Genomic DNA, 23,186 nt, shown 5'->3' with positions numbered 1-23,186 from the left:
CCCTGGGAGTCTGCAGTACTTGTTCCACATCAGAAAAGAAGGGCACATTGTTGTCAGACTGGAAACTAATAACAAAATATTTGTACTGCTCCTTACACTGGCGCTGTAAATTTTGCTGTTTAGGGTGGCAAATCTGATTGCTGCACAGACCCTGTAAAACTGCTGCTCCAAATAGATGATGCATCACATATATTTCTTCTGATGTACAAATCAAAGGGGAAGATTTGATTGAATTAACATCATTGCTACCTGTCCACAAATACATACACAGCACCAGAACGCTTTGTGGCAGATTAGCGGAGCTGAACAGCATCTCTGGCCGTACGGAGACGATGCTGCTCAAAATGCTGCGTCAGTGGATCGCAGGCAGCTTTCCACCTAGTCACTGCACAACCTTCCCTGGGGCAGGGAGCAGGACTGTTTCACATCTGCAGTTTATCAGATGGAAATGAGCACAAATCTGTCATGGGAGAAATGAGGCGAGGCCTTTCTGTTTCTGCAACAGCTAACGTGTTTTCTGCACCGGGTTTGTGTTTGCTCTGAGAGGGCAGGATTTGCACTCGTCGTTTCTGAAGAGCTGAACTTTGCTATTGTTCCCTGAATGCAGAATATGCAGAAGCTAAACATCTTTCAGAAATTATATCAGGAAAAATTTCTCTGCTATTGTTTAAAGATATTTTAGGGCAACTGTTTGTTCCTAGGGCGGATTCTGCCAGTTTCATTTACATGCGCCTGCTCAAGATTTCCCTGTTCTGCGAATCCCACCGAACCAGTGTTTTCTGTGTTCCCTCTGCTGGCTCTGCAGCAGCAGTTTGCTAACAAGCGCAGTTAGCAGGAGCTGTGCACAGCAAAAGTGTCTTGCCGTGAGACAGCCACTAGATTGTTGTTTAAAGCACGCAGGATAATGTCATCTCCATGCAAAACTGTAAAAAAAAAAAAAGTTGGCTAAATGGAAAAAGAAGATAAAATTAGTACAAAAAATAGAGGATGTATTTGCAAAGTTGTAGGCATTTACAAATAAAATTGAAGACTTGGGAAAAAAAAAAAGTAAAAGCTGCAAAAAAATTATTCAGTGTCCTCTTCATCACATCTGGACAATCAGATTAAGGCATTGTGCGAAACAGGGGACGTAAGCAAATTTCCCATCTTTAATGGCATGCACCACATTTGTCCCATCATTAGACATGATAAACCAATGAGAAAGAGAAAGCAAGGGGTAAAACCACTCTTTGTCATGCAGCTTCTCTTACACATTCACTGCAGTGTGGGATTTTTCAAAGCTGCACATGTGCCGACGGACACTGGCTGGTGGGCGAGAACTCTGGCTGCCTCTTCCTGAAGATTGAAAAGAAAAAGACACCCAGTGAGTGGTTATACACATGTGCACACATGGTGGCTACACCACTCAATAGGGTGCCTGTCCTTGACCTATGCCTAAGGGTCACTGCGGGCTTTCCCATTTTTCCTCCTCTTGCTCATCGGGCCAGTTACCTCGACTCACACACGGGTTTTGCCTTGGCTCCAGCATGGTATTGTTTAAAATAGGTTCTTGTGGTGTTTGTCCCTGCTTCCTCAGCTGAGCCCTGATGCATTTTACATGCCAGATGGCAAGGGCTGCTGTGCATTTAGCTGTCAGTGGGACTTCTCCCCTGGTATTCTGAAAGCAGGGTGAAATGATGAAAAAGGAGCATCTGCCTTTCATATCTTATTTACAAAAGCATCACCAAAAGTTTTTGTTGGTGGAGTTTTTAATATATACTCAGCTTCTGCTTTTTCTCTGTGCCTGTTATTCCCATCATCTACTTTTCTAAATGTTTCCTCTTTTTTTACTTTTTAATTTTAGCTGAATAGTCATTAGCTTTGATTATATGTCATTTCACTGTATGTGCTTCTTTTTTACATGAAAATGTTGGCCTTTTTGAGGTAGGGACAAAATGAAGAGTCTCCTAGACACTTCATCTGCAATGGTAATTCCAAAAGGGATTGCAGATGGCAGTTTTGGCCATTAATATAATTTCCACTTCATTTTTCTCCTCTCCCTTACCCTAGCAAGTGGATGCAAACTCTCATTTGTCTTCCCCAGTATCAATAAAAATATATACACACACGCGTGCTTTAACAAAAATCTCAGGTATTTTTGCACATGGAATGTATCAATGAATTTCTGCAAAAAAAAAAAAAGTTGTCATTGTATTGCAAATAAAATGCAAATCAAAATTTAGCATTTCTCCTCATTAAACAAACAATCATAGTGCATGCTTGCCAAACTTCTTTTTACCTCAAAACAACAGGTTCGTGGATGGTATGTGCATGTACTACGTACTCAGTACAGCTGCTCATGAGCCAAACAAGCCATTCTTCTCACCACATACTAAAGCATGGGAGCACAGCGTGATGTACACAGAATACATGCATACCCATTTTGGAGAGGTAGATGCCTTGAGATGACTTCTGAACTATTATGAATAAAACACAAATAAGACATACTGCTGAGCAATTTCGTAAACCTACTCACTTTGAAGTCTCTAGAATAATTAAATTCCTTACCAGGTGTAATGAGATCTCTGAGATTTGACAGTTTAAAGGCTACCATAATTAGGAACTTAGCTACCATGCTTTCTCCTACACCCTATTAAAGTTACAGAGATTATTAAGCTTCTGATTAAACAGAATATCCAACATTTCTACAGACCTCCAGTTTTCTTTGTCTATTGACAGCTTTCTACTTTCTGTGCTTGCTTTGTTAAAAGTCAGAAATTAGTAGTTTATTCAGTCACAGGAGCTAATTTTACAAAACAAGTAGCAACATGCAGCTGATTATCCGAGAGAAAAATACAGTCCTAAATGTATTTCACACACGCTCAGTGCTGTACGCACAAGAAAGGGCACACAACTATGGAGAGCCTTGCTCAGGGACCCTGGAAAAGGTGGAGGACTTTTGTTCCAGAGCACTGCTTGGGACTTGGGTCTTTCTGAATCAACAGGCTTGGCCAGATATCATTGTCTCCCAGCTACTGCAGTTTGCTGTTGCTTCTGGCTTACTTGGTTGCATTTCTTCTTATTCAGATATATCCCCAGCATGAGTTCAGAGCATTTTGCTCTCCAAGCTTTGGGCACATGTAGGTCTTGTTATGAAATCCTCCTGTGTGAAGGAAGAAAGAAGCCCGCTTCCTCAGGCAGCCCAAAATGCTTCCTAACATGTTCAAAATACAGTGAACTCTTTTCTTACTGTGGCTGCAGTTGTGTTCCTCAGCCAAAATCAAACCAGATATTACATGTAATAATTACAAATAAAACCAGGTATTACATGTAAACCAGATATTACATGCAGCCCCCAAATGCCTCATCAGGTTTGAATTCTGTGGGACGCTGTTGCTAAAATCCTGCCGAGCTCCATCAAAGCAGTGGTCTGCCTTTTGGTCAAAGTCATGGGGGATCTCCATATGGTGATATACAGCATATATATTACAGAAATCAGCTCTACATCTCAAGGTTCATGCTTCAGTAGAATTTGGATTTGGATTTATAGTGAAATTTAGATTTATAGTGTTATGGGAAATGTAGTGCATGTGTTGATTATACTTCAGTGAATTATGTTGCAATTATCAAATAATTGTCAACTGTCTAAATAATAATAAATGCTTTTGCAGCATTCAATTTGAAGTGTCCTTCTAGGCTTGCTTTGTCTTACTAGTAGTGTGTGCTAATATGACAGAACCCTGATTCAGAATTAGTGCCCAGGCCACTGTATCACTCTTTTTTTCTTCTATTTTTAATTATGACAACATATCCCCTCTTCTTTCTCCCTGTCCTGAAAGCAGTGATGGCACTTCACATCAATTTCTCTGGTTACCAAAAATTTAGGTAGCCTATGCATCGTTACAGTATGAGGATTAGTGGGTTATTTTTTGGGGCAGTCTTCTCAAGGGTAATTCCTGCTGAGTGTTTATTTGTATCTTGAGCCCAGAGGCAGGATATATCTTGTGTGCATTTGAACAAGGAGTTGGCATACCATCATGAAAGTGCCTGAACTGCTTCCTAACAAATGCCTGGGTGCTGTAACAGGGAGTCTAGAAGAGGAAGAAGGGTGGCAGTGCAGAGGGCTGCTGAAAGAAGTGCATTAATTGCTTTACTTTATGTTCTTTGGAGCAGAAAAGTGCTTCTAGCCAGTCTTTCAGAACAGGGTAGGTAACAGTCTTGTTGAAATCTGCAGTGAGGAATATAAAGGATCTGATGGAAGAGTCACTCTTGCCACTATTTTTTCTCTTAAGTGTAAATGAATCATCCCACGAGGCGAACAGCTGTGTCAGGATTGTAGGAAAGTGTAAATTGCTATCTGTAATGCTTTAGATCTGAACAGCTATGAAACTAGAAACATTCACTCTCTACTCTGGAATTACTCTCTCTGCTCCACCAGACTCCTCAAACAGACACAAATTGAATGAGTCTGGCATCCAAGATAACTGAAGCGCAGGACGCTGTGTTACCTATCATCTGAAGCCCCAGTCAGAGATCCTCCACACTAGATGTTGTCCAAGCTGTAAGAAACGCTTTCACATTCCCCACAGTCAAAAACATGCAGAAAAGCACAGCCCTAGGTTTTATACAATCTGATCTGAAACAACTGGCCATCAATAACATCAGGAAGAAAGCAAGGTGGGGAGGAAATTTGAGAGAAGTCGTGATGGCATCATGCTGATACTTACAGTGATAGCTCTGAATCCTCCCCTAGTTTTTAAGAACTTATGTAGAACCTCTAGCTTTATACAGGAAAGGAGAAGCCCTGTGCCCTGTGCCCCGTGGCACACTGCCATCACATCCTAGAGTCAGTCCTGCTCCAGCTTTCAGGCTGACTGCCCTCGGCATTCCCAAGGGACAGCTCAGCAGCACCACCAACTTTCTAGCCTGCTTTTTCACCTCTTCAACCCTCTAGCAGTCCAAAAGTTGACTGGGGAGGTAAGCACACTTTGTATGTAGAACCCAATCAGTAAAGTGCTCAACTAAACACTCATCCTAAATCCTTTTGCCTTCCTAGGCAGAAACATCTCCATCTTCTGATGTGTGTGTCCTTGAAAGGTCAGGTTTTATGTATGGTTGTCATGGCTGGATCAAATGATATCAACATAAAAAGAAGCAAGGCCATGTCCTTTTCCTGTAGGAAAGGTATTTTCAATACCTTTTGTATGAGCCAGGATCTGCTAAGAGATTTCTCCCAGACTCATTAAGCCAATAGATGAAGTTGGGAAGATGGACAGGTTTTCAGTACATGCTCATTTTTAAAACACAAGTCTTGAATTGCAAGCTAAGTGATGCCTGGAAATAATTGTTCTGAGTTTTAACTTAATTATGCTAATCAATGGTGCAGTGGCAGTTTTTGGAGAGAAGGAAATCATTAAGAGCTGTGGAGCAAAGAGCACTGCAAGTAGGAGGGAGGTTATAGGGTCATTCACCCTTGCCAGGCAGAGTGAGGCACACACATAATTATCACCCGTGGAGGACTGAGGAGCAGGAGGGATTTCACAGCACACTCTCTCTGTCAAGGTGTGAGCATCTGCTGAAGATGACAGAAAGGTCACAGTTACCAAGGAGAACACAGTCCCAGCAGGATGCCCAGAAAGACCCAGCACTGAGCTGCACAGTGCAGAGCTAAGGCTGCACTTCAGGTCACCCGGGGCCAACCAGAGCCAGCTGTGCACCCAGAGGTGCAATTGCTCCAGCCCTCCCCAGCTGCTCCCTCCTGCTGCTCCACCCACCCCTGCGCAGCCCTTGGTGCAATTGCTCAATCAACTGGCAGGGAATGACAGGGACAACTAATCTGGGTCACAGCTAAGCCAGAAAAAGAAAGGGAAAAAAAAATATTACCCGCTCCAGTTCACAGCATGGCTCTTGTCGCTGTGTAAGTGAAGGGACAGCATGGGGTAAAGGAAGGCTTTGGGTGTCATTTCTGGCTTAGGACAGCTTAAAGCATTTGTGGATTTACAGGCTATGATAGCCCAAAGTAGCTGCAGGCAAATCTCTCGGCTGTCTGGGATGGTGGCAGGGGAGATTTTTGAGATAATTTATATAACCCTGAGGATTAAGAAATGCATATAGCCTTACGTTTCAGAGGATATGAGAATGTAAAGGAGGAAGGACTGCTCACTGACTGGGGAGCATAGATTTGCCTGGAGCCACATGTTGTACCCCATGGGAGCCTGTAGTGCCCACGCACGTGTACTGCCCCTGCCCACACATCCGAGCTCCCACTACACTCCCGTGAGCCCACGCTGTGCACACACGAGCCCCCGATGACCCTTGCGGAGCTGCCGGGTTGCCTCTGTGAGCTCAGGGCATTGACCAGTGACCCGGGCCACAAGAGCTGGCGGCAGTGAGGGTTAGCACCGGCCCAGCCCTCGCAGCCCACAGCTTGGCTCAGTGGGGTTAACGCCACCCACACACTTAATCTGCTCACTGTGCATTTTTTGCAGTGTCTGTGTTGCTGTGGTTATGCTTTCAAGCGTAGCTCTTTGTCAGTCCTTGTCAGTCTGCTCAAGGTAGATAATCCCTCCGTGGGGGCTTACACGGACTCTGAGATTTGCTTTTTTTTGGTTGGTTTGTTCTTTTTTGGGTATTTTGCTGCTGTCTGGTTAGTTGGCTCATCTAGGGGGCTTTGGGATGAAAAAAATGAGTAATGTGGAGTAAGTCCCAATTTCCAGACAATCCTTGACCTGGGAATGCAAGGCTTCTAAGCTAGCCAAAACAGGCTGAACTGAACCACCAGAAATGCTCTACCTTGTGCCATAAAAAGAAATGGCCAGAAGAGAACATAAAAAAAACATTTTCCATAGAAGTAAAATCATAGAATCATAGAATGGTTAGGGTTGGAAGGGACCTTCAAAGGTCATCTAGTCCAACCCCCCTGCAAGGAGCAGGGACATCTCCAACCAGATCAGGTTGCTCAGAGCCCTGTCCAACCTGGCCTTGAATGTTTCCAGGGATGGGGCAACCACCACCTCTCTGGGCAACCTATGCCAGTGTTCCACCACCCTCACTGTAAAAAAAAATTTCCTTCTATCTAGTCTAAATCTACCTCCCTCTAGATTGAAACCGAGGAAGACTAACAAGAGCTTTAAGTAAGAAAGCAACAAACGCAGACACTCCTGGCTTTAACACACTAAGGATGAGGAAAGATGAATAGTGCTGGGTAAAGGGAAGGAGGATCTACTAGCTAGAAGGTGGCTTGTAGATGGGCATTTAAACTGAGCCTGTGATTCTCTGGGGGTGCGTGGGACTGATCAGACTGAAACTGCAAACACCAGCAAATCACCTACTAGTGAGGAGCTGCTAGAGTCAGATCAGGCACACTTGTTTTGCTAGAGTTTAAGATCAGCTTTGACATCTGCGGCTGTGGTGCTGCAACACAGCCGAGCTAATCTAATGATTTGCTGCTGAAAGGGACAACTCTCACCCATTTCCCAAACCAGGGGCAGCAGGGACACCTTCTCTAGTGCTGACATTAATGTTTATCTGACCTTGAGATCTGGCTCAAGGACAATCCAGCAGACAATAATTCACTTTTCTTTTTTTACTCTCTGTAAGGTTAATTTTAGAGCGTGGAAGAAAACCACATCCTGCATGCCACAAAAGAAGAACCGCAGAGCAGAGAAGGGGAAACAGCTTAAGAAGAGATAACAGAAGCAGAAAGCTAGAAATGATAATTTGTTTATAATTCAGTAATAATAAACCTGGAGCTTTTAGTTTTCAAGTGGGCTTTAAAGTGACAAATTGTGTGATTGCTTCTAGCCTGCACAATTGTTTGCTGTTTACAGGGATAATGCCTTTTAACCTGTGCTTGTCAGGTGTGGGAGGCTGAATGCCAGAGCACATACATGCTCTGAAGAATTAACTGACTTGTTATTTCAAAATTAAATAGTTTTTAACAACTTTAATGTGGAGGCAGATGTTCTATTGGTACAATATACTTTGCTTTCCAACCCACACTTAAAATGGTTTCTTAGATCCCTTTGGCAGAGCAGAGAACACAACTTCTGTTGTTGGTCCTGATTATTAGTGACTCTTTGATAGTGGATACCTTCTGTATGGACATTAAATCTGTCATAGTCTGTTCTGTAGAATTCCAGACCTGTGTCTGGAAACCCCAAAGAAAGATCTGGCAATACTGATTTTGCTCATTCAGAGTCCTTGGGGCACAGAGGAGAATGTGGTCAGATCTCTGCCCTGGGTGTGAATGGTTCTCGAGGTGTTTGAGACAGAGGGAAAACAGTATCAGAAGACCAAGGAAAAAAGCATCAAACCATGCTAGCTAAAAAAAACCCGAAGTCAAGTAGGAAGCAAAGATGGAGATTTTTAAATTCCTCACTCTTCCCTTTACAAATTCTTAAATCACCATAGACAAAAATAAAGAGAAGAAGGAAAGTTGCTCCATTAGAAACATCTGTGGGGACAGGCATTTAGCAAAGACTACATCCCGATTTTGGACTGAGCAGTGTACCAGAAGTTAGCCTCTGCTTTGCCACACATTGTGTCCAGCACCACTCTCTGCATCTTCTTCTGTGTTGTACAAAATTAATGAGAAGAATGGAAAAATCAGGATGGCACTAAATGTTGCGAGAGGTAGAACCAGTATTTATAAATGAATGTGTCTGAATTTGGGAGTATTTTAAGAAAAATGGGCTTCTGCAGGTGCCTGGCTAGCGTGCTGTCTCCTGTCCATGTAGTGGCTGAAACTCAGCTGGTGATGCTGGTAAGGCACAAAGTTGCGCAGGTTGTTGTTTCACAAAGGCTAGTGCAATTGGCAGCGGCCCATGCTATTGAGGCAAATGTAAGCTGAAACTGCTTGACTTTTGTTTAAATATTAGTAAAACTCCCATTATCAAAAGTACTCCCAGCTCTAGGAGCAGAAAAAGTCAGGGGGGAGCTAATCTGAGCTACTGCTAGTGATAATTTTTTTTTTCAAATTCTTCCTTGGGATAAGGAAGAGATGTGGAGACCATTCCCAAATTACAGTGATGATATACATCAGTATAGTCGGGTCTTTGTGCCTTGGTGACAGCAGGCATCATTTTGTCAAATTTGTTTTGAAACACATTACTGATCAAGTGACATAGCAATGTGCAGGTCTCTTCCCATGGCAAACAAAATGTATGTGCTAGTGTCATCCACCAAGGGCTTCGAAGATATTTCTCTAATGAAACATAGAGCAATACTGGACTGAGACTAACACTGTATAATCAGGATAAATCCCTGCTCAGACAATTTATTTTCTAATGGGATGGAAAACCATATATGCCTACAGTCCCTTAGCAGAGATGGACCATCTTCTCTCTCTGGGGGTGTAGTTCACCTGTGAATTACAGAGTCTTGCTAAAAATCAGGTGCTCTGTCAGCATGTGTTTGCAGCATCTGCAGTTTGTCTTGCAGTGTTTTGCCTTGTGAGGCGTCCCTGAGCAAGAGGGAGCACTCATTACAGGCAGGGATAAGCTTGGTGGACAAGCCAGAATGCAAAGCGCCTTTCACACCAGTGAAAGATGTGACATCCACGTGTGCTGTCTTCTTCTGGGGCTCTCATGTGCTTGTGCGGCCCTAAGCATGAAAAAGGATTAAATAAATTAGCAGTAACTCTGCATTTCACATTAGTAACTTTGCACTGAATTGCTGGGATGAATCAAGAATATTTTTCAGACTAGATCTTAATTTGAGGAAAAAAACCAAAGACCTCTGTTACCTGTATATAGATGTGTATAGTGTTTGTGCTGTTTTATAGCCTTAGCCTTATAAAGAGAATATATGAGATCCACATGATATCCTTCAGGACCCAAATTTTTGTTCACCTCTAAATCAGCTCAAAGATGTATGAAATCACAAGGTGGCTCAGAGATCCCTGCAGAATAAACACTTGCAAAATATTCTGTGTGTTTATTCTAGCAAGTATTTGTACACGAATTATCATGTGTTTGTGAAATGTCACAGCTCTGTTTGCTTTTGCTGAGGGGAGGTGAATAACTGAGGCACAGGGCTGAAACATCACACCTTTGAGGATAGGAAGGAGGTAAAATGCATTATCGACTTAAAAAAAATCAACTAGTCTCTAGGAGACTTGTATTTTAGTTCTTTGTTCCATTTCCATTTTAAAATGCTGAATTAAATAAATAAATCACTGTTACACATTTTTAAATTATATTTCAGACCACCTGAACATGGATTGATGGTCTTTTTCCCTAAGTATGTGCTTATGAGAGTTGGAGTCTGATTTCTATATGTAATATAGGGACATATCCAGGGTTTTAGGTGCTTATCTGGATGAAACCTTCAAACCAATTTATTTACCTGACACTCTTAAAAGGAGAGGATTTCTTTTTTATTTTTCTCACAGAGAGAACGCTAACCAAAACAACATAAGATTATGTGCTAAGAAGATAAATATCGCTTGCTTATACCTACACATGAATGCAATATTTTGTATCCCTCACTGTTGAGTTGGTGTATTTCTGTAACATCCAAACTGGATTGTTATGACTACCTTTCAGAATAAAAATGCAATAAATAATATATACAAATACAAAAATACAAGGAAATGTAATAAGTCATCCAGTCAAGCAAGAAATTAAATTAAAAGCGGTGTCCTTATTCCTGTGTTTTATGCCAAGAAAGATACCAGTCTTCCCCAGGATTTTTGTAGTACTGCCTCTGCTTCCCTTCAGGCGAGAAGCAGAGACTGTGGTACAGAACTGCAAAGCTCCCCTCTGATGCGATTGTCTGTCTATGCATTATTGTCTTTAAGTACTGAGATTCATTATACAAAGCTGCCTGGTGCTAAAGCAGTGCCCGTAAGTAAAACAACATTTTTATTATTCAGCATCTCGACAGCAGCAAAACAAGAGAAGGAGCTATAAAGCGAAGTTCTCTGGGAGTCCTTCGGTGAGAACCAGCCTGCGCTCAGAGACCATTCCTTGGGTTTACATCCTGTCCAAATCTCCTGGGAGAACACAGTTGTGAATATCCGTGAAAAGAAAGTGGTAAAACTGTCCTGGACTGGGAACTTCAGAGAAAGGGAGGAAATTACATAAAACCTTACACAACAGCCCTTTCTTCTAAAGGGAACGTCCAAATAAGATGTGGCTCTGACTGGTGACAAAGAAGCAGAAGTCTGGACGGGAGCCCAGGGCACAGGAATTGTGCCCTGTCAACTAGTTCAATATAACCTGGGTTTTGTCTGAGGGGGGTTTATTCCCACTGCTTTTACTGGGAGGTCACTGCAGAACCTCATTGCTTTTCTAATTTATTTCTCTTAAATGCAGTCTCAGGCAGCCTCTGTTTGGTCATAGAAGGAAACCCAGAGGAATAAGCCTCAACTTATAGACCTCTTGGCTTGCACTTGATGACAATCATCCCAGTCATATTGCCTGTCATATTGTCTATCTGTCCCTGCTCCTTCTCCTCAGCTTGCCTTAAGAGTAACATGTGACTGAGTATGCATGTGCTGGGACTGCCTTTAGCTGGGATAATTTGCAAGGAAAACTTACAGTGCCTTACCTCTTATTTGTCATTAGAAGGAGAAAGTAAATTCTCTATCTCTGAACTGGTTAGCTTGCACACATATACACAATTTGGTATATAATTTGGTATACACATTTATCACGCCTGTTATTTAAAGAAATATTATTTTTAGTATTAATTTAAATAACTAGAAAGAATGTAAGTGTGGAAGTGACATCTCAGAGTTATTTATCACCTATTTTGTGCTTTTTTGGTCCGTAAGACAAAACTGCGTCATATCTATTAAAGCAAGTGCAAATTCAAGGCTACAGAGGACAATATTAGATGCAATTAATAAATAATAGGTCAAAATTAATGCAGAACCCTGCAGCAGGGCTAGAAGAGATTGCTATTGGATTACTACATTTCAGACTCCCTTATTTTGTGCTTCTTTCCAGTTCTTTAAAATCAGTTGTAAGACTCCGTTTGGAAACATATAACTCTTCTGGGAGTTTTAAATATTCACTTAAATCAACATACTGACAGGGACTGAACAGCTTGACTGAGTTTGTTGAATTTTTTTATTTGAATTTCACATCATATACACGAGAGAATTAGGTAAGAGCTGTTACCTGTCACAGTGCTATATGTCCACAAAATCATTAATGGTTTAACCCCAGTAAATAGCCCAGCAAAGCCAGAAAACCTACCAACTGCTGAGAGAGAGATGTTTGGCACTAAAACCTTCAGCTGTCCTTGTGAGTGCACAAGATGCTTTCCCAAAAATGCAGTGCAACCTCAGAAAAGTGTGAAGGACTACACTGCATAGAAAAGCTAGGGAAACGCCAGGGAGAGCTGTGATGGGGAGATGAGTCAGGCCAGCCCAGGCTGCCACCTGCCTTCTCTTTGACAGCTGTGGCACTGGGGACCTATGCCAGAGCTGCCACATCTTCATCCACACTATGAAGGAGGCAGAATCCTCCATGATATGCCCTGAGTGGGATGCAAAGGTGAACCAAGTGCCCTGTGGTTCCTGAGCCCTGTGGACTGATGGGGAGCTGGGAACTACACAGCTGTGGACCAGCGCTGCGCCTTGCACCCCATGGTGCCACTGCTCTACAAAGTCAGCATTGAAAACAGGGCTTGGATGTCAACATTTTATTGCTAGGTTAATGGAGAGATCAGATATACAACGAGAAATAAACTATTTAAATAAACAACATAACCTGTCCCGTACAATTTTTCCCACTATCTTTTTTTTTCTTTTTAATCTTTGTATTATTTCCCACTTGCGGGACCTTGCAACCTTTCTACGGTTTCAAAGCTCTCTTCCATAATATGCCTTTCCCCTCTGGGGTAAGCAGCGGCAGGATGGCTGTGCAGGCTCAGCAGGTTTAAGGGCCTTCTTGAAAGTGTCATGGAATTTTGTATTTTCCAATGTCTGTAATGGTGAAAATAAAGGGCTCTCTTATTGTGTATGCAATACTACTACAGGACATGAGAAGTTTACCCACTGCATCAATTTTCTAAATTGCAAAGCAAGCTAGCCTACCATTTCCTGTTAGATTCAGCAATTGTCTCTATACTGGTTTGGCAATGCTGCAAGAAGATAAAACTACACTAGACAGTAATCTGTATGACAAGCATTTAAAGATAATTCTTACATGCTGCAGGCTAGGTGACACAATTTAGGACCAAAGAAAATACTTAAATATATTGTAGACTCCTCAGATTGGGCTTGTGATGTGAAGTGCAGAGGTTTAACAATATGTTCTCTTTTATAGGAGAAGGTACAATGGTGACCACTTGTTATTAATGTCCCTTGCACTTCCCACTAAATCTTCCTGTTTCAGATCTTTTGATGCATTTCAACTAGACCGAGTGAAATATTCCTTATGCGGTTGTGCAAGGTTGAGATTGGTTTTGTTCAATTTCACATGCTTTAGCCTGCAGAGTCAGGACAAAAGCCATTTTTTTTACTTACATTAAAAGTGTTTTTATGTCATCTGTCCACACTTCTCTCCCCCTACTCCTTGCCTCTATAACCCCCTGCTTAAAGATAGCGTATTGACTGCATGGAGTAGTAATGCGAGAGTAAGGAATACTCTGAGCATCTCTTCCTATGACGACACACTCAGGTTGGATTGAGTGAGAGGCTGTAAAAGATCTACATTTGTATGACTGCAACTGAACATGCTGAACATTTACTCTCTGTTCCTGGAAGCTCCAACTCTTGCCATCCTGCACTGTGCATTTGCCTCCTCCTACCACCACGAAAAAAACGGCGAAACAAAACGTCCTGCCTTCTGGATGTACTTATGCTAAGATTCCCCTCACTGCCTGTGTCTGTGGGAGTCTTTGAAAATGAAGGAGCTGAGGAGCCCAAAAGCCTTTGTGGACTGTGAATCGCCAAGTGAAAGGAGTTCCAGAAAAACACAGCATGTCAGCACAGCTTGCTCAAGATGAAGTGGCAACTCAGCAAGTCACTTTAAAGAGAAAGAGTAATTTAAGACTACCTGGACATAATTTTATAACTGGCCAAGAGAAAAAAAAAAAAAAAGCAGATGGTTCCCTAAGCCTTGGTAAGGGAACAGAAACACATTTCTAGGGAGAACTGAGAAACCTGACTCCCAGTTAAAAAAATTGTACGTAGGGACCCAGTATAAAGGGAGAGAGGATGAAGAACAGGAACAGGCTCCTGTAAAGGAAGCAGGGAGAAGGTACTAAGGTATGTTGGATTGTCCGACACTTTTTATTGCAATAAAAAAAAAGCCATTTTGAGAGATCCTTGGCCTAGGTGACTGCCTGGACACTGCTTACAGTGGATGCTTGTGAGGGCAGCCTAGAGGCATGGACTACCAAAATATGCTAAAAAGATAAAGTACATGTTTGAAAACAACCATTAATTTCTAAGAGCAGACAGATGGAGGAGAAATAATTGAATACAAATATATAAAAATTACAAGAGGGGAAGCAGGTGGTTTACGCATTAATGTGGAGTCTTGGCCTCTCAGTGAGTCTTGCTAGTTGGCCTTCCTAACAACTCAGATTTTACTGCACAACCTATGCTGACAACTAAATCCCTACTTACTCGGATTCAAAATGCACTAAAATGATGTTCAGACCTGGGGTCTCAACTATAAATTTAAAATAATTCATATGTGAAGACTGAGGTAGCAGCTAAGAATCACTGCCAAATCTGGAGCTAATTACCCAAAGATGCACAACAAACGTATCCACTGTGGTCCCCTCCACAACACCGATCACTGCAGCCCACAATAAGCATGGAGAAGAGGTGAGCCTTGCTGTGTGGCTCAAACTCTATTTGAAGTGTGTATGTGGACTATGGAAAAGGCATACAACAGACGTGCAGGCCTGGTTTCAGCCTCCTGCACATTGAGTAGGGTCCATTTGAAGCAGTGGCTGGAGCAGGTGTTTCCTGAACTCTCCTCAAGATCAGCATCCTCAATGTCACTGGTTATTTTTCCTACATGCAGTACAGAAGGAGCACTGCTTCCACAGGGAAGCAATCGTACAGGCACTGCACAGGAGTGCTACTCCTTAAGCTGATTGACCCTTGTAGACCAAAGTAACATTTGTGGTCAAGAACAAGTCTAATGATCCATATCCAAAAGTTATAATCTCACAGCTAGGAAAAAAAAAAAATTAAAAAGGCTCTCCAAAAAAAATGCTGCTATGTCATCATCCTGTAACAGCCAGGATCTCATAATGTCATCAAGCAGCAAATTCTAACAATAAATGTCCGCACAAACCTTCAATAGAAGCAGCAGATATCACTCTGTCTCCATCTCTCCTGATGGAGCTGTTCCATTTTTCATACATATTTAAATATTCATTTGACAAGGGGGAGAGATTGTCAGTAGCTGGTACTGAAGACACTCGCGAGGGATCTCTCAGACCCAGATTCAAGTTCTCTCGCAGAATAATACAAAGTATTTCTCTAGGGTTTGCATCAGGATTTTGTTTCTCTGTTCCAGGACACATTGCTGGTCAAGAACAGAGAGAAAGGAGAAGACTTGCCCTGGGACAGTGCATAGTCCGGTTACAGGGTGTTCACGTAGGAACGGAGAGAGATGCTCTTAACCTGAGTGCCTTAACCCGTGGCTGTTGGGATAAAGTTCCCTCATGCTTTCCGAATGTCTTCATCACTCCATGGGCAAAAAAGAAAGTCCTCTGACCCAGAGAGGATCCCTACCATGAAAGCTCAATTCTACAAAACATTTTAAGAGGCCAGAATTTTCTGATGGAAAACATATTCCACTGGAAAGTTCCCAGCCAGCTCTGTTTAAAACAGCACTGGCTGTACTTGCTCATAGCTTAATTCAACCACGGAAGATAGAGTTCAAACCCTCATGATTGCATATAGCATCTTTAGAGTGCAAGAGATCAGTAAAGGCAGCGTGCTTGATTATTTAAGACCAATGTTGCTAAACAATTCATTTTCACTGAAACTCTGTTGGTAATGCAGCTAGGACAGTCATCTTTCAAGAGGACTTTCTGACCTCTGAATCAGCACCAGATGTAACTGAAGGTTTTGAATTGACTAATAGATCCCCTGTTAATAGACTTTCTTGTTAATTATTCTGCTCTACTTTAGGAAGAAGAAAGGAAGAGTGGTTTGGCTTGCACTAGTCCCCAAGCTATACTAGTTAAACTAACAGCACAACATTGCAGGAGTGCTTTATCAAGGCTTATGTAAATTTGACTTGCCCTTGTAAATGTAAACTAGTTTCCATTTTTAAAACTAACTCAATTTAACCCTATATCTGCACACTGATTTAATTTAGATGGATGCCATTTTTCTGTTTAGGAATTGGAATTCACTGGATTAGCAAAGGAGAAGTTTGGTACAAAGAAGAAGAAAGATGAAAATTGAAAAGTAGAAAGAGAAAAACAAGCTAGGAAGAGAGAAGACATAACAAGAAAATGGATGGAAAGTTGTTTTAAGACAGCTGGAAAAGAAATCTTTTGAGTGAAGCACTGCCGGCCACTTACAGACAGAAAAATGTGGCCACAGGGAGGGACAATTACAGAATCAAGCAGCAGACCAATCTACTCAGGGATGTGAATTACTGAAAAACTGGCAAATAAATCCCAGATTTTGATAGGAAATGAAAAAAATACTGAAACTCAACCTGGAGGCCATTCCTGTGAGCATTAATTAAGCGTGTTCCAGTAGTTTCAAGTCCTGTTGCAGGAAGGACCTAAGTACACATTTGAGTTATCTAGATACTTCAAAGGCTCCAGCAAATTCTGCTTTTTCCTTATTGGTTTCCTCAGTGACTCACACTTCTTTATCTGTGTCAGCGCAATGTTCTCACAAGCTTTGCAATGGACCCTGCTAGGAGGTAAAATACCCTCCAAAGCCCTGAAATGACTTCTTTTTGTGCTATCTTGTGACTTTATTTCCAAAGCTGCGTGTTTGTATACTATGCTGCTTTCAGGTCTTCATGAAAACATACAGGGAGGCGCAGGGCCCCTCTCCATCAGCAAGCCCAGCATGCCTCCTCCGCATCTGTGCTGGTTTAAGTGAAGAACATAGCAGCAACTGCACAAGAGGTTTAGGTGAGAGGTTGGGATTTTTCTGTGCAAAAGATCTGGAGGCTTGACCTCAGACAAAAAAGCATATTAACTGGGTGTTGAGCTTTTAGTTTAGAAGAGCACCGTAAAACACTGTTGGTTTTTTTAGCACACACGGGCTCAGAGAGGTCAAGAAAATCATACTAAAATTACACAACAAATTGCTAAAAAACTCAGGTAAGCCCCGTTAGTTTTTTAAGAGAACAATGCTGAAGGCGAAGCTCAGTTTTTGAACAAGATGAAATATTTTCTCATATTATGAACTGTATTTTAAATATATTGCATTTGGATCTTTTAAAGTACCTTTTTTTTTTTTTCTGGTGAAAGTAGGACAATAAGCGTAGCAAAGAATTAATTACTGAATTTCTCATAATCTAAACCACTCAACAGTCCTTTTTATTGTCAGACATCATCTTAAAGATACCAACAGCATTAGCCAGAGACTACACTGCAGAGACACCACACTAGTTTTTTACAGATATATAAGACCCCAGCCAACTTCCATAGAGTCAGAGAAAGGTGGATCAGGCTCCATCTTTCTATTTGCATGGAATTCAAGCTTTTGAGCTATAGAGATTTTTGGCTATCTCCCTGCATGGGGGAATCCCAGGGCTGCCTCCCAGTCCCAGCTCCCTCTTTGTTTAGCTCAGGAACTGGCAGTCTTATTGTGGCCACCACGGCACACTGAGCTGTATATTTGGGTTACTTATGTCTCCATTCCCTTCTCTTCCGACCCCCTATCTGGAAACAAAATAAAAATTATTGAAGTAGCATAAAGGTAAAATTGATCACAGCGTGGGTTTTCTACTGTGTTACTTCCATCCTTATCCCTTCCATTTCCAGGACAGACAAAAACAGTTCTTATGCAAACTGAATCGAAACCAACTTGAGTGACTCAGAGAAACCTACAGATCCCAAAGAGCTGAAAATTAACTGAACTGTAATTCTATCAGGAAGCTCAGAAATGTAGACTTCACTGGTTCTTCATTATTTTGATTTTTTTTTTTTAATTGGGACAAAAATAATCTAGGCTTATGTCTAGCCCTATGGTGTTTCTTTAAAGATTAAAATGCAATAAGATAATAAAGAATGCAAATGTTCAGACAGCTGCTCATAGGGAGATGCTGTTTGAAGTAACAGTTCTCTCCCTCTGCTGCAGCTGGGTTGCTTTTAATTATTAGCAAGGAAAACAACAGGTTCAGTAGATGTGGATGCAAGTTCATTTTCACCATCAGTTAACTTCTGCAACTTTCACACCAACACTGAGTTTGAGAACATGGACAAGTTTACACTAATGATGATTAAAAGCATTGCTCATAATTCTGAATATTAAGTAGAGCATAGAGATAATATGAAGGGTGCTTTTGGATCACAATCATGAGGCTTGTCACAAAACCACCTTAAAAAGTAATGTTCCATCTCCAGCTTTCACACACACATCCCAGTGACCTTAGACAAGTATATGTGATTTACAACCAATTAGACATAGATTTTTTGGTCCCCTTTCCCAAATGGCTACAATAACACCTCAGTTAGAACATAATGCAGAGCAACTGCACGTAGGGGCGCGAGATCCCCATCACATGCACAAAGAGATGGGAGAAGCTGCAAATGGAGCTTGGTTACTCTGCCACTGCCTGACCTGCCCCAGAGGTAGAGGGGGGTTGTGTACAGGGCTGCCTTTAGAGCAGGAGAGAAAATAAGAAGCAACATGTCAATATCCATCTGAGGCTTAGACCTAAAGGATCATTTCCACCTTTTCTGCTACATGTGAGATGAAAAACTGTTACATACCTTGCTATTCAGCAGACTATGGTCAACCAAGAGAGGATGGCAAAGAGAGGGACACATACAGATAGACGTGTACCTGCAGTCAATCCACTTACTTTGGATTTCCGGCCCCTGGCTTCTTTCTCCGGAATATGTTGAGGAAAGCGTTGGACTTGCAAGGTGCCTTGCCATCCCCGACATGCATACGCACCACATCTGAGGTGGTGAAGGCACTGCGGACGTTCCTCTCAGGCTTGGCTATGATGATGTACATTTTAGGAGTGAACATGCACCCCAGTGCCACTGTCACGCTCAGGCTTACTGCAAAACAAGTGGTGATGATCTTGTAGTTGCTCCCAAAATAGATAGGCACAAAGGCCAGCCAGATGATACAAGTGGTGTACATGGTGAATGCAATGTACTTGGCCTCATTGAAATTGGCAGGCACATTGCGAGTCTTGAAGGCATAATATGTGCAGCTCATGATGAGGAGTCCATTGTAGCCCACAGGTGCCACGACGCCTAGGTTGCTGGTGTTGCAGATAAGGTAAACTTCCTTAATACTGGGGTAGGAGAGGATGGGCATCGGGGGCTCCAGGATGATCAGCGTGATCACCAGTGTCAGCTGCACACTGATCAAAATAGAGGCAATGACCACTTGGGCCCACGCGCTCATGAACCGTGGCTTGCGGGTACAGATCTTCTTTTTGCTGCCTGCCAGGATGCGCGCAATACGGTTGGTTTTGGTCACAAGGGCAGAATAGCACATGGCAGAGGAGAGACCCACCAGAAGGCGCTGGAGGTAGCAGGATGTCGTGGTGGGTTTAGCTATAAGGGTGAAAGGGCAGACGTAACCCAAAAAGATGCCAGCAAGGATAATGTAGCAGAGCTCTCGACTGGAGGATTTGACAACAGGGGTGTCCCTGTAGAGCACAAAGATAAGGGTGACAAACATGGTGACCAGGATCCCCAGGCAGGAAAAGACCACAGCCACAATAGACTCTATATTGCTCCACTGGAGGTACTTTACAGGGATGGGTTCACAGCCTGCAGTGTACAGAAAAGAAACAAAGTGTTAGAAAGGTAGCTGCTTAAAGAAAGAACTTTTTTTTTTTCTGGCTCCCAATATAATCCAAACATTAGCTTATGCCTATGTGCCAAGGATTATTAAAACCATTTTACAAAGGAGGGAACTGGAGCATGGAAAAGTTTGGATGAAATATGTTCAAGTAATAGCCATCAATTTTGGATGTCCCAAACGTATGCTCATGATGCAACAAACAGAAATGAGATTTGGAAATTTTTTCCTAATTTTTCTTGAGATACCTGCTGACAAGCCCTGCATATCAAAGGCAGAGGCGGGAACAGAACCGAGACAAACTCAGCACCACCCCTTCATTTCAGCAGGGAAAGGATTGTTACAGATCAGAACGGGTAGCTTTTTGACCCCCTCAGACTAACTTATTTTAGTCTTTATCAAAATCACTATAACTTGACTCTACATTTTTGTGAGGGTGATTTTATAAATAATAGAAATTCATTAGAGATCTATGGGCAGAAAAATAGCAATAAATCCAAAGCTGTAATGAAACTACACCATAGATACTGTACCTTCTTAGTATATTTCCACTTTTTTTTTTCTTTTAACATTATTCTGATTTTGTCAAACCCTCTGCTTATTGTTTTTCCACTAAATAATGTAATTTCATTCTTATTAAAAAGCCAAACCCACAAAATATGTATGCCTTCAAAAAATAACTGGAAAAGCTCTTCTTTATGATTTGTACAGATGCGCAAACATTGGTATCAGTTAAGATGGTACTTAACTGCTCTCTCCCACACTCAATTTAAAGGAATAACTGGCTACCTTCCTCACTAGGCTGAAGATGTAATGCCAGCAATAAACATTACAGAGAAAATACAATCCTTTGTGTTAATAGGATGTTATGGTTGTGAAGCTGTTACTGAAAACCTTCATTCTCACATTTCCTAATTTCTGTTCTTAATACTGCCAAAATGCTTTAAACATGTTTCTCTATCCCAAGATAAGTACACATGGCCTCTTCTACTTCTTTTTTCTGTCCTCTTCCGTTTTCCCTTTGACCCAGCTCAACTTTTGTGCCTTTCCCCCGGCTCTCAAGTAATTTTCCTCTCAGTCCCTCATCATCGCTGCCTCAGTTCCCCTTCCAGTTCAGTTTTTTCCTAGCCAGTCACCTCTCCACCTAGATGTCTCTGGTCCACACTGCTGGTCTAGCTTTTCATGTCCCGGACAAGCTGCTCATCACTTCTGCCTGTCTGGGTTGTTGGACATGACTGAGAAGAGCAGGAAAAAGGTGATGGTGTCAACAAGCTTGTAAGAGAGGCTTTTTTTTCCTCCCAGTTTTACTGCTAAATCTTAGCAAGGGCCCCGATATTGTGATGAGTGAAAGTCATGCTCAGCCCTTTCCTCCTCAGCATGGAGTATATCTGCAGAAACCAACCTCTGTGAACTAAAAGCCTCTGAGGATCACAGTTTTCCTCAATTTATATGCATCTTCCACAGGTTGACACATAATTACCAACTGATACCTCCACCAAAATGTAAAGTCCTTCCTTCAAATATAGGAGAAGTAAGCAGAGGTATGGATTGAACAGTTGAACAGTTGAACAGTTTTACTGTAACCTTATTCTGAGAAACAGAAGAAGAAAAAATGGGTGGTTTTTTGTTGAAATTAAAAAAAAAAAAATCAGCCTGAGGCAAAGTCCTGACATGGAAATTTTCTGCTCCAACTTCTAATGTCTGCCAATGTCACATGAACTGAAAGAATGTCTTACAAGTCTGTACTTTTTGTCTCTAAGAGTACTGAGCTGACTTAACTACAGGTAATTCTGTTTTCTTCACTACAGGTAAAGATGTTACAGGTACCTGTAACATGAAAAGCAATAGAAATGATTGGAGGTCAACTGGAGGTCTTATTTTATAAAGAAAAGGAATTCTGTTTTGCTCAAAGTGGTGCATTCAAGACTTAGGTGAGGAAACCCATTCTTGCAACCAATATTTTTATGGAGAAATATGAAGGAAAAGCTTTTTATTAGAAGCTGGAACCTCTGGCCATTGGCTGCAGCAGCACTGAGTGGAAGTTGGCTTCTTCTTTGATTTAATAAAAGCCTAAGAATCAGAAGCTCCTGCCTGTTGATTAATACATGCAAAGGTGTTCTTAAACAAGAAGCCAGTCTGTGATTGCTGGAAGGGTTAAATTTCAGTGTGGGCTTTAAGCTCAGCAACATCAACTCATACTCATTATTCCATCTTAAACAATATTTTCAGAGCTTTAGCCCTGATTCAGCATGGTAGCTAAGCCTATCGGTTGCTTTAAGCTTATCCTGTGTCAGGTCTTATAAATCTGTTTCGTTAAATCAGTGTATTTCCTGCGAGCCAGCAAGCACCAAGTGTCACATATGCCACAAACTTTGCAAAAAGCTGCCTGCACCACTTATATCAGCAAACAGTTGTTGGTTGTCAGCACCTGTGAAGGTGGGTCATTTCCCAGCTGGGAGAAAGTGGGCTAGGGAACCTTGTTGAGACTGGGGGAGGATACCAAGGAAATGGTGTACTTACAGGTCTAGAAAAAACATAGCACAAAAAACCGCCCAAAAATCCACGACAACTAACCCAAACCTCAAAAAAACCCCAGAGGATTAGTGGCAAAAACAGCACAGTTTGAAGTGTCTAGTAAAAAGCTGTTTGGTAGCTTTCATCTACTATTTTCTCTGCACTTTAACCATGAATCATTTCCTAGAACAGAAGGCTAATTGATTTTTTTTTTTTAAATTATATTCATACTGCAAGGCCAGTAAGACAATCCAGGATGTTTTCTGAAGTCATTAACACATCCCAGGTAACTGATGGCCCCAAACCTTTATGATTCATTTCATAATAACACTATAAAACTTCCTGTCCTATATGTTTTATTGCTTATTTAAGATGATTTATGTAAACTGGGTTTAGTAGCTTGACATTCATTCTTCTTGTATTAGATTCTGATACTATAAAAGATAGCTCTTCTTCTTGGCACAAGGCCTTAAGATACTGGTTTTAGTGACTATTTGTCAGGTCAGGTTTTTATCATCTGTGGTGAGAAATCCTTTGTGCCTGCTGACTCCACTTCACTGAACACATATTTAGGGGAAGCAATCTAAAAAAAAATTTGTAGATTTAAAATGTCAGGAAAGGATTGCTGAGCAACAAAGACTGATTTCAAACGGAGAGAAAGTGCACCTTGAAAAGCATGTCTTAGGAAATGGGTTAGTATGCACTTCACATTTCTTAAAGGGAGTAAGGATTTTAGAGCCTCCATCTG

The 23,186-nt window shown here is 41.7% G+C and overlaps 1 protein-coding gene across 1 annotated transcript in view; it reads right to left on the bottom strand.

Moving 5' to 3' along the window:
- The window catches only part of GRM1 (glutamate metabotropic receptor 1), a 194,471-nt gene that overhangs the window by 13,244 nt on the left and 158,041 nt on the right, over nt 1-23,186 (bottom strand). The window contains exon 7 of the mRNA XM_086744895.1: nt 18,963-19,893. Coding sequence (XP_086601021.1) covers nt 18,963-19,893 — 931 coding nt within the window. The remainder of the gene's footprint in view (nt 1-18,962; nt 19,894-23,186) is intronic.

Source organism: Chlamydotis macqueenii, chromosome 3, assembly GCF_036417535.1.
Source record: "Chlamydotis macqueenii isolate bChlMac1 chromosome 3, bChlMac1.mat, whole genome shotgun sequence".
Classification (NCBI taxonomy): Eukaryota; Metazoa; Chordata; class Aves; order Otidiformes; family Otididae; genus Chlamydotis; species Chlamydotis macqueenii.
This window is presented reverse-complemented; position numbering and strand designations above follow the sequence as displayed.